This window comes from Scyliorhinus torazame, chromosome 11 (genome assembly GCF_047496885.1).
Source record: "Scyliorhinus torazame isolate Kashiwa2021f chromosome 11, sScyTor2.1, whole genome shotgun sequence".
Classification (NCBI taxonomy): domain Eukaryota; kingdom Metazoa; phylum Chordata; class Chondrichthyes; order Carcharhiniformes; family Scyliorhinidae; genus Scyliorhinus; species Scyliorhinus torazame.
In genome coordinates, this window is record NC_092717.1 from 218,383,457 (window position 1) to 218,396,171 (window position 12,715).

The window sequence follows — 12,715 nt, forward strand, 5'->3', positions numbered from 1 at the left end:
CTCTGACGTCTGTCTGTTCAGTTGTACAGCTACATCAATGCAGCCCTTCAAGCACCACTTCAGTGCATGTCTTAACTATTCTTGAAGGTTTCAAGGGAATGGCTGGTATTTTCCATATAGAACGGCTCTGGCAATAGCGAGAATGCTGCCCCAGTGTTGACTTCCATCCTTATTGGCTGTCCATTCAGCAGTAGAGTGGCCCAGTATCTATTCATAGTACCAACAATAGCTAGTGCATTCAGTGGCAATTCGTTTTCAGACCGAGTCTCCTTGTTTCTCTCGATCCTTTTGCACAGCGTGAGTACTTCATGTATTCTATTTACGTAATATTTTGGTTTGCTGCTCTTATTATTTTTGCTTGAAGCTTGCTTTTCCTTCCAGCAGGCACATTCTAAACTTTTTTCCACATCTGCATATTATATCCTTGCAACAGCAGTCTGCAGCTGAATGCTCCAGTTCCACGCATTGGTGACCTGTAGGAGTTTCAAAACTCTTGGATGTCGATTAGGCAGGCATTTTATGTATCCGAGCATTCAAACTCAGTTGCTGAGCTTCTTTCACCGCTTAATTCTCCATCAAAACAGCAATTTTCCATGACCTTTTTCAGAGTAAGTTTACTCTCAGTTAGCAACCGCTTCTGTATTGCCTCACTTCGCAGACCACAGACCAGTCTGTCCCGAATTGTATCATTCAGCACTCACAGTACTCTGCAAGTCTTTTTAATACACCCACGAATTGTGCATTTGATTCCCTCTCTTCTTGGTGCCTTTTGTGGAATCTGAAGTGCTCTGGGATCACCAAAGGCTTCAGTGAACAGCGTGCCTGGAGGATCTCTACAGTGTCTGGCTTCTCTGATTGCACGCAACGTCTGAGGAGATGGAATGATCCCCTCCACCCTCTCCCATCACACTCAGGAACGTGGGAGCCCTAATATCTTCTATTTTGTTTATCTGCACAAAATATTCAAAATGTTCAGGATAGGAGCCGAGAGCCCGAAGGATCCCACGGCACTGAAAACTCCCATCATGTTCTTTCTAATACATGTACACTTTGCAACATGTTTTCAACAGCTACCTTGCTTTTCTCATTTAAACAAGGCAACAATCTAAGCTCCAGCGGTTTCTTTTTTTTAAACACACCCAGCTCTATCTTTGCTCTGCAATGGATTGGTACTCACGACCACCTTGCCTGTTATGTCTAGAGCGCATGCAAGAGTCCTTCTAAGTCTTTCCCGACTTTTGTTTATTTTTGTTTTCCTCCCGGGTGGCTAGTAAGCGCCGTTAAAAGCCCGGTCGCCAGTTTTGCGTTATGTATTGTGGAGAACTGCCGCTAGAAAGCAGAGGGTCAAAAACTAACGGAGCTTTATTTAAAAGGTGTTCACTACAGGTTGCTGTTTCACTCTAGTGGTTTCCTGCGCTAGCGATCTGTGACATCACTTCTGGTGATGATACGCATGGGTTACTACACGGTGCGTACTGCAACTACTAATACTCAATATAAATACATAACAAAAGAGGTTATAGCAGGGCCCTTGGAAAAGGCAAGAATCACATGTTTTTGTGAAAGTGAAATATGTTTAACCAATTTATTGGAGTTCTTTGAAGGAGCCAGGGCAATTAGGAATGTGCAATAAATAGAGCATCAAATTCTGCATTTAGGATTTAATATAACAAGCCATGAAATTTGAATCCCAGTGCTAACCTGAAGCTGGCACAACTGCATATTTTGTTAGTAAATAGTGCTAGTTTATAACTGCACAATTGCCCAAGTGAGACACTTTTGTGCCAACGTTGTTTGCGAACTTCAAATAAATTGATCAATATTTGCAGCTTTGAACTAAAATCACTTTGTTTCAACATTCTAAACGCATTGAAGCATAATTTAAATATGGTCACCTATGATTCAATGGTTTGTTTCATAAGTCAATATTCTCCATCAATAGTTCATTGTGTGAAATTGCTTTCGAATGTTTAACATTGTAGAAAGATGCTACATGCGTCATTCTAAAGCATGCTACTATCTCAACTGGAATTTTATTGTGCTTGAAAAAAGGACTAATTGGAAAACATTTGTATAATAGGAATGATTTTAAACCAGCTTGGAGCATTTTGTTTGAATGCTTGGATAAAAGACAATAGAGTCAATTGCAGAGGTAAAATAATTGTTTTACTTTTCAGGGAAATCGTTGAACACATGGTTCAGCATTTTAAAAATCAGATCTTTGGTGATCGGAAGCCTGTGTTTGATGGAAGGAAGAACCTCTACACAGCAATGCCTCTTCCTATAGGGCGAGACAGGGTAAGTAAGATTTAAGTTATAGTCAGCCCAAATGTTGCCATTTAATATATAAAGGTGTGAAAATGTAGAGTGCTGATTTTTCTGTCACATCCTTCTAAATAGAGTATTTCTAGGAAAAAAACATTTTTTTTGTTGAAGCCTTTTTCCGTACACTCATCTGGTCATTCGCAAGAATACAATGCAAGGGAACTGGTGCATCCTCTATGGCAACACCTCTACCAATCAGAGTCCGCTTACCAACTAATCCACAGTAGAAATGTGTTGGTTTCCCTTGCATTGTATTCTTGCAAATGTCCCGAAGAGTTTAGGATGGAAAACAATACTCAAGTTTCTGGATTACCAAATCACTATGTTCTAAACATTTGCAAAATGACATTGATTGCTAGTAGGCATTGTTGTATTTTAGAAAAAAAATGAGTTGAGGCAAATGAAATCTTTTTCTTTCAGAAATAGTTTCATTTTGTTCATGTTTATATCAAAACAAAATGATTTTTGGCTCTGTAAAAATTCACAGATAACATGTTGCACACGTATATTTGTGGTTTTCATATTTGTGGTACACATTCTAGAATAAATCTCATTAAACTGAAAGTAAGACTCCACTTTTACCAAGGCACAATGGGTGCACCTGCACCACATGGACTGCAGCGGTTCAAGAAGGCAGCCCACCACCACCTTCTCAAGGGACATTAGGGATGGGCAACAAATGCTGGTCTAGCCAGTGAAGTCCAAATCCGGTAAAATGAATTTAAAAGGTAGGGCTGCAGAAGATTGCTATTATAGATTGAGACAAGATCTTTCAGGGATTTGTGTTCGTTTAAAAAAATATTTTTAAACAATGTATTGAGGGGTCGAACGAACCAGTGGAAGATGGATAAGAGCAAATTGGCTAAGAGTAAGTGGGAGGAGGAGCTCATTAGGTTCGTTCTCCGGATAGCCGGGCGTTACAAAGTCAAACCTGGAAGGTATTAATGGTTTCAGTAAAAGTAGGCGATGTTCATAGAGATAAAGTTAAGCTGTATAGGTGGTGGGCAAACTACATTAGCATGGCAATTGGCTTTGAGAGAGGAAGGTTTTCTAAGATATCTCTGAAAATGTTTAGACCATGTTAGTCTGCCTGAGACAGGGAGAGAAAAAGAAGCTTTAGGTAGCAAGGTGGTGAGATTCTTTTTAAAAATAAATTTAGAGCACCCAATTCATTTTTTTCCAATTAAGGGGCAATTTAGTGTTCAATCCACCTACCCTGCACATCTTTGAGTTGTGGGGGTGAAACCCACACAAACACGGGGAGAAGGTGCAAACTCCACACAGACAGTGACCCAGAGCCGGGATCGAACCTGGGACCTCCGCGCCGTGAGGCAGCAGGGCTAACCCACTGTGCCACCGTGCTGCCCTGTGGTGAGATTCTTTGCACAGGAATGTGAGTAGGAGCTGTTGCTGAGATGTGAAAGATCAAATTTGTGTTAAAACGAGGCTGGAAGATCTGCCCAGCTTTAGGTAAAGGGAGCAGTTGCCAGGAAAAGTTGCGCCATGATGGACAGTTCTGGAATTTTAAATTTTCCAGGCTGGGAAAGGAAACGATTGACTGTAAACACTTGGATTCTAAGAATCAGCAGCTGATTCAGTAGACAGGCAAGGCCGTCAATGGTGGAACAATGAAAATTGGCTTTGTGCAGGAGGCCAGAATTGTAGAAATGCTGAGACCTCAGGAGTGTTGCAGGGCCGGATGTGGTTACCAAGATAGGCAGGGGGCAAAGCCACAAAGGGATTTGAAAGGGGGATGAAGCTTTGGGATGTCTTACGGTAATGAAAGGCACTATATACATGTAAATCTGTTTTATGTAGGGTGTAAGGTGGGAGATTGGGCAGGAAAACTTTAGAATAACTAGGTTTAGAGGTTTTGTGGGCATAATAAGGGTTTCAGTGCTTTTGAGTGCCCCAAGGTCATGAAAGGTGCTTTATAAATGCAAATCCTTTAATAAGGGTCTTGACTTTATAATTGACAGGATTGTACTGCATGTCATTGGCCCCTGTGCTTGTGCTGGCTCTTTGAAATAGTAATTTAATTATCTCTTCTTCCCTGCTCATTCTATGTAGCTCTGTCCCTTTTTCCATGTTAAGTTCATATTTGCTTCCATTGCCTCCTGACTTAACTAATCCTTCCTGGATGGTTTCCCACATTCTACCCTTGTTAATTTGAGGTCACCCAAAACCTCCTGCCTGTATCCTAACTTTCACCAAGCCATGTTCATCTATCACCCCTGTATCACTGACCTAGATTGGTTCCTTTTGTTGCTGACTTCTATCTTTATTACTATTAACCACAATATGCGAGTGCGTTCCGTGTATTGGACAAATGACCACACAACCAGTATTTTAATACAATTAGTTTATTATCAAACGTAGGATCGGTTCTGTACTTAATAACTTAAATGTTACTACACATTAGACTATATCTAGCAGTTTAAATGACCGTTACATAATTTCCAAGTGACCGGCTCTGTGTAGGTTAGATGAGGCCTTTATCTGGTTTCCCACGTGTGGCAGCTGGAGGTCTTCTGGTGCGTCCAAGCTGAGTGTCGTCTTTTAGGTGGAGATCGTGGGTCCTTGAACTTGCCTGGTCGATTTGCCACAGTTGGTAGCCAGAAGCCTGTCCCAAAAGAGACAATGTTGGTCGCGCAGTTTTTCTTATCCTCCGATCTTGCGCGCTCTTTTGGACGGTCCCAGGTCGGGGTCCAATGGATCAATAAGGATTTCAATCACCCTAATCGATTATGGCCAATTAGGGGAGGGTACCTCGATAGCTGGGCCGGTCCTAGTTATTGTCCAAAGCACGTTGGCACTCCCAAACAAGGTGAATAGGCACCCCTGAGTCTGCTAATGTTATGTTTCAATCTGAAGCACATTGTCCTGGGGAGACCTGTGAGTGGCCTCTAGCAAGTGCGAGTTTCTGTATAGGTCTGAATTGTTTTTCCAAATACACACAAGCTGTGTCTTGTCTGTGCCCCAACCTGACCACAATTCCCATCATCCTTTGCGGGTGCCATCTACTTTTAACTTTTAAATTTGTTTTTTTAAGAGTACCCAGTTTTTTCCCAATTAAGGCGCAATTTAGCGTGCCCAATCCACCTACTCTGCACCTTGCTTTCAAATTCCTCCAATATTATGTCCCTCCCCAACTCTGTAATTTCTTCGAGTCTCTCACCCCTTCAGCTATATGTCTACCCATCTCATTTTGGGCTCTTAAACATTCCTGATTTTAATTGCTTCACCTTGCCGCCTTCAGCTCTGTAATTCCCTCTGACCAGCTGAAAGGTTTTAGACCTTTCACTGTAACAAACAAACCAAAATCAACATAGACTAAAAATTACTTAGTAGGCAACTGATACGTTGCAGAAAATAGCCCCTCCCAGCATGGCCAAATACTTACTTGTACATCATATTTATACATTATACCACATGCTCCGCTGTCATCTTTGTTGGAACAATTCCAAAGTTGCTCTCTTCTCCCTGTTTTGTAGGTCATAACAACCAATGTCCAACCTCCTCCAAAAGTCTCTCCACCATGAGAATCCCTGAACCTGGTTCCAGGAGCACTCGGGCAGTAGTGACTCCTCGCTATGCCAAGGCAAATCACCCCCCCAACCTACCTCTACGGCCACACGTGTGCTCACCTGACCTGATATCTCAAGAGGCATGGTGTTTTTGTACATATAATTCTTCTGTGAAGTGCCTTTTTGTGTTTTATTCCATTAGACTAATGTTGGAAGTTATTATTTAATCTGCTTCTACTACACTAAGGTATTGCAGTTCAGTTTAGAACATGTCCAAGTTTTAATAAAAACATCATTATGGGCTGGTTTAGCTCAGTGGGCTAGACAGCTGGTTTGTAATGCAGAACCAGGCCAGCAGCGTGGGTTCAATTCCTGTACCGGCTTACCCGGACAGGCGCCGGGATGTGGTGACTAGGGGCTTTTCACAGTAACTTCATACGTGTGACAATAAAAGATTATTATTATCTTCCTGGCTTTCTTGCCAATTATATTTAAACTGTACCCTCTGGTTACCAACCCTCCTGCTAGTAGCAGCTGTTTCAATTTCATATGTCTATTGTACTACTCCAATCCTATGAAAAACATTTAAAGATATAGCATAACATGGTTGTCTTGTATTACCATTAATGTATTGATTCTTCGATTGATGATTGGATCTACTTTATTTTGCATGAGGTTTACAGAAGGATTGTATTGGTAATCATTTTCACAGAATTATAGAGTGTAGAAGGTGGCTACTCGGCTCATCGTGTCTGCACCGGCTTTCCAAATTAGCATTATGACTTAATGCCATTCTCCTGCCTTTTCCCTGTACCCCTGCACATTGTTTCTATTAAAACAATCATCTAATGGCTTCCTGAATGTCTCCATAGAACCTGCCTCCATCATACTTCCAGGCAGTGCATCTGACACCTTAGCCACTTGCTGTGTAAGTAGGTTTTTTTCTCATCGCTTTTGCTTCTTTAGTCAGTTATTTAAATCTGAGCCCTCTCGTTCTCGATCTTTTTATGAATGGGAACATTTTCTCCCGAACTACTCTGTCTAGACCCTTCATGATTTTAAACACCTCCTTGTAGGAGCATTTCCAAGGCCTGAGTATTGAGCCAGCTTTTACGTGGGGTTCCTCCCTTATAGTTATGGCTTGGCTTAATACACAGCTCAGCCGACACACACCAACATGGTTAAGACGGTTTTATTATTCCAAGCTTGGTGAAATGAAAAAATGAAAATCGCTTATTGTCAAAAGTAGGCTTCAAGTGAAGTTACTGTGAAAAGTCCCTAGTCGTCACATTCTGGCACCTGTTCGGGGAGGCTGGTACGAGGCTTGGTTTCATGTACATGGAGAGAGATCTGGATAAATGCCACGATCAATCTGGCTAACACTGATAAAAACACCAATTATTTCTAAAAAGCAATAGCCCACCCCCAGTTGGACTTGATCCAATCCTTGGAGCTGTCACTTCTATATTATCCAGTAAAATTTACTTTAAGCAAAAGGATGACTTGTGATCAGCTCATGATTTAACCCCAACCTGTCACCTGTTGTTTACCAGGATCCTTTGTCCATTCTAAATATGTTTTTCTGACATTCCCATCCTACGTAATGCAGTCAGTTCCTGTCCACCTCATCGTTCATCCAGTGGCAGGATGCCAAAGCTGGTTTCCTCTTCACACCATGGCTTGTTTGAGACAGGATATTGGGGGCACTGATGAGAACTGTTTACTGAGTTGACCGTGTAATTTGCTGACCACACAATCCCGTTTGTCTCAAAAGCATGGGCATGTTAGCTAGCTTAAATCCCGTCATGCATTGTGGCCACCGCTTATAGCAAGAGTTTAAAAATACAGGTTTAATGGTTAATAATGATTACTGGGTGTACTTTCTATGATTAATCTCTATCCTTAATAAACTAACTTTTGTAGAACTACTCTAGTGTTATCCTAGCTATTCAGTTTTAAGAGGTCTCATCACTGGACATCCCCTTCACTCCTCTATCAAATTTCCTCTCAGCTGCCTTTTGTCCAAGGGAAATAGTCCTAATTTCTCCAATTTGTCTTCATAACTGAAGTTCCTCATTACTGGAACATTCACTCAAATCTTTTTTGCGCTCTCTAATGCCTTCACAATCTACCTAAAGGACCATGTCCAGAGCTGGGCATATTTCTTCAGCTGAGGCCAAATGAATATATTATGCAATTTCAGCATTACATCGCAGCACGGTAGCATTGTGGATAGCACCATTGCTTCACAGCTCCAGGGTACCAGGTTCGATTCCGGCTTGTGTCACTGTACGGAGTCTGCACATCCTCCCTGTGTGTGCGTGGGTTTCCTCCGGGTGCTCCGGTTTCCCCTCTCAGTCCAAAGATGTGCGGGTTAGGTGGATTGGCCATGATAAATTGCCCTTAGTGTCCAAAATTGCCCTTAGTGTTGGGTGGGGTTACTGGGTTATGGGGATAGGGTGGAGGTGTTGACCTTGGGTAGGGTGCTCTTTCCAAGAGCCGGTGCAGATCGATGGGCCGAATCGCCTCCTTCTGCACTGTAAATTCTATGACCTATGATCTATGATCTATAAATGAAGCCTAGGATACTGTATGCTTTATCAACGGTTCTCAACCTGCCCTGCCATGTTCAATGACTCGTGCATATATGTAACCAGGTACCTCTGATCCTGCTTTTCCTTTAGAGTTGTACCCTCCTTTGTTATTTTTGTTCTTCCTGCCGAAATGAACCACTTCACATTTCTACGCGTTGAACTTCATCTGCCACCTGTCTGCCTTTCCACCACCAACTTTTCTTTGTCCTTTTGAAGTTCTGAAGTTCTGCATTTTCCTCCTCTCAATTCATAATGCTTCCAAGCTTCATGTCATCCACATTAATTCATGTATATCAGGAAAAGCAAGGGTCCCAACACTAACCCTAGATTCTCCAACCTGAAAAGCCATTAACCACTACTCTCTTGTTTCCTGTCACTCAGCAGTTTCATAACTATTGTATTTCTTTGTTGTCACCAAGTGAAAAGTTATGGAGGTTCCCCACTATGGAGTCTTGTAAAACATGATGAGAGGTGTATTAAGAGTGGTTCTCATACAATCAAGATGGTGATCTGACCAAAGCCCGCGCTGCCCTCACTACACTCACATGACGCATAGCAGGAATGTATTCCCAGATACATACCAGTACTCATATTGCTCTTGTCCCTTTTACTCCTTGAGCTATAACTTTGCTCCAGTCTGTTGTGTGGCATTATATCAAATGCCTTTTGGAAATCCATGTACAGCACTTCGCTCATCAACTCTCTCTTACTGCTTCAAAAAATTCCAGGTCAGTTAAACATGATTTTCCCTTAAGAAATAGCTTTCCTTAATTAACCCGCATGTGACTATTTATTTTGTCCCAAATTATTTTTCCGAAGTTTCCCCCACCACCAAAGTTAAACTGACTGGGCTGTAGTTCCTGGACTCATATTGTATGCCTTTTTTTTTTTTGAACAAGGGTGCAAGATTTGCAATTCTTCAGTCCTCTGGTATGATCTCTTTGAGTCTCAGGAAGAAATTATGGCCAGTGCCCCCCCACCCTCACATTTCCACTCTCACTTCCTCAGTATCCTTGGATGCGTCTCATCCAGTGTCCTGGTGCCTTATCTTGAAGTACAGGCAGCCTATCCAACTTCATCACCATATCAATTCTCCTGAAAAAGTAGACGTTTGTGTTAACCTATTTTTCTTTCCTGAGATGCGATAAATTAACATGTGTGGGATAACTTCCTCAAATTCCCATTGTGACTATTTTACTGAAGATTGTTAATCAGATAAATTATTGTATGTGTTATAACCTCAGGTGTTTGCCACTTTTAATGGTGATTATTGATGGAGAATGCTGAAATTTATGACCTGATATTATTTCAATGTGGTTTTTGGTTGATATAGCTCACAAATAAGTATTTCTATTCCTTTGTATGTTAATATCTATATTGTCTGTTTGGTCATGTTCAATGTTTGATTTTTTTTCTCTCTCTTTTAAATAGGTGGAGCTGGAGGTAACTCTACCAGGGGAAGGAAAGGACAGAATATTTAAGGTGGTGATAAAGTGGGTGGCATGTGTCAGTCTCCAAGCCTTGCATGATGCACTTTCGGGTCGACTCCCAGCTATTCCTTTTGAATCTATTCAAGCACTAGATGTAGTGATGAGACATCTACCCTCCATGAGGTGAGAGGAGCCATCTAGTGCCTAAATGTAGCATTTAGTAAATAATTTCTCACACAGAGTTTTGGGTTTCTGCGTGCGAGGCGAAACTGGCAGAATGACAGTTGAAATATTTTACTAGTGCGTCGTTCGTCAAAAATTTATCTTTTTGATGTTGGATTCTAAAATTTAACAAACAATTTTGATCCTTCTTAAGGAATACTGACTCGATCAACTAGAGAGAACTATTTTCACACTTGTGGTGGTAAACTCCTTCACTGTCAACTTGGGAGTTGCACACACTCTGTTTCATAGAACCTGCAATTTGCAACCTCAACCTGAAAATTCCATCAGTGATAGATAAACGTTTGGAGGAGTTCCTGTAGTGAATTTGATTTCACCCTTTGAGAATACGCAACTTTTATAGAATTTAGCTTTTTCTTTTACATGAAAAGCTTGCCCTCTGATCTTTTCTGATGATTTATTCCAACAATTGATTGCACTCTCCACAAGGAATTACTTCATCATATGTTTAGGATTTTGCACAACCGGGCGTGGTTGGCATCGCCCAAAGCTGTCTTCCACCTCGAGAAGAATCTGCTCATGCGTGTCCTAGTCAGGTGTGCTCTGTGCTCCACCTTTCGTTACATCAGGCCCAGCCTTGCGCACGAGGTGGTGTATATGATCTTGCTCCAGAGTCCTCCCCGCTAGCCTAGTTCCTCTTCCCACCTCTCACTTGTTTCATTCAGTGGGGTCTTTACTTCGTCTACCAGTCGTCCATATATGTCTGCGCTCTTTCCCTCCCCTTATTTGTCCAGTGATATTACTCAATTTAGAAGGGTGTGCCTGAATGACTGGGGGAGTGGTGGGGCCTCCTTGCAGAGGAAGTCCCCTATCTGCAGGGATGGGTGCATGCTCCCTTTCAGAGGTTGGAACTGCCTTGTTTGTTCTGCCAGGGTTGCCACTTGCTGTCGTTGTACATGTCCCTGAACCTCAAACACCCCTTCTTCCCTTCTCCAAGTCTTGTATTTGGCCTCCATTCTTGACGGGTTGAATCTATGGTTATTGCAAATGGGGGCCGAGACGGCCATGTCTCTCAGCTTGAAATGGTGCCATAGCTGGTTCCAGGCTTTCAGTGATGCTGCCACCACCAGGCTCATCGAGCACTTGGCCAAGGAGAATGGGAGTGGGGCAGTGACCAGTGCCCGCAGGGAGGTCCCTACAGACTAAACCTTTTCTATCTGTACCCACTCCGCCCCAACTTCCTCAGCCAACCCTGTAGTAGCACAAGAGGTTTGGCAGTACGAGACCCCCGAATGCCGCCCCCTTTGCAGGATGGTTCTACAGATCTTGGGGTTCTTTCCCACCCACATGAAGGTCAAGATCACGGTCAGGACCATGGAATACTGGTGATCCGCCTCCAGTATGGAGACGATCAACCGCTGTCTTAACTCCCCGCTCCCCTCCTAACCCTATGTGCCCTGTATGCTATTATCTCCCGTCTGCCTTCAGCGCCTCCCATTCTGGTTACAGCTTACATACTTGTCGATGACCAGTGTGATCCTTTCAAAAAGGCCTTGTTAGTGAGGTGGGCCGTGCCAGCCTCCATGGGGGGAGGGGAGGGGCTCTGTGCCCACCTGGTCTCCAACCTCTCATCCACACAGTGAGGTGCATGGTCGGAGATGGCTACTGCTGAATAGTCTGCCTCTAGCATCCCTGGAAGCCCTGATTTCCCCACCACAAAGACGTTTATTCAGGAGTAGGCCTTGTGGACATGGGAGAAGAAGGAGAACTCCTCCCTTGGGTGGCTGAACCTCGAGGGTCCCCTCATCTGATCCATGAAGACAGTCAGTTCCTTTGCCATTGCTGACTTTGCACCAGATCTGGAGCTTGACGGGTCCACATTCAGCTCCAACAGTCTCCCCCATGATCATTTGGTGAGAATTGAGTTTGGGGATCTCTGCAAATGTTGTCTTGATGAACTCGGCGTCATTTCAGTTCGGACGTACACAGTTACCAGTACCAACGGGGCCCCTTCCAGAACCCCACTCACCATTATGTACGCTCCCCCGGGGTCTGTCACTGTTGGTCGCCGTGAAGGCTACCCCCTTGCTAAATAGAATTGCCAACCTGCTTGCCCTTGCATCGAAGCTAAGTTGATTTTCTTGTCCCACCCAGCTCTTCCTTACTCTCATCTGGTCTTTGGCTCTCAGTCTTTCCAGATGGGTGGATACTCGGTATCTCTTTGCCGGTCCGTTGAGTCCCCTCATGCTCCAAGTGACTGTGATGATTGGGGTTGGGGTGTTTCTGTGTATCTCTCTCTCTCTCTCTCTCTCTCTCTCTCTCGTCTCTTTCCCCCCCACACCCGGTCGGCCATGTTCACTTTGTGGGCATTCCCTTGCATGCCTCTTTCTACCCATACCCTTGTGTAACCTGTGTAATGCCTACATTTTCCCTTGGCATTGTTTGAGAATAATGTTTTGGCTATATCTTCTATTCCAGTAAATGTTTTGAAGTTCTCTCTGATGCAATTTTTGAGTATCTTTGCGGTTGCACCAGGGATCAACCTTTTTTCACTCTTTTCTACATTGCTTGTAGGGCTTGGCTGCCCCCATTATGTTTCAGTAACCAGAATTATACTATAGTTTTGGCCTAATCAACATTGCTCTATATGCATGGT

General features: G+C 43.1%; 1 protein-coding gene across 2 annotated transcripts in view; it reads left to right on the forward strand.

Moving 5' to 3' along the window:
* Positions 1-12,715, forward strand: part of LOC140385796 (protein argonaute-2) — a 130,425-nt gene that overhangs the window by 53,321 nt on the left and 64,389 nt on the right. For both annotated transcript variants that reach the window (XM_072468325.1, XM_072468326.1), the window contains exons 3-4: positions 2,178-2,298; positions 9,878-10,059. In XM_072468325.1, coding sequence (XP_072324426.1) covers positions 2,178-2,298; positions 9,878-10,059 — 303 coding nt within the window. The remainder of the gene's footprint in view (positions 1-2,177; positions 2,299-9,877; positions 10,060-12,715) is intronic.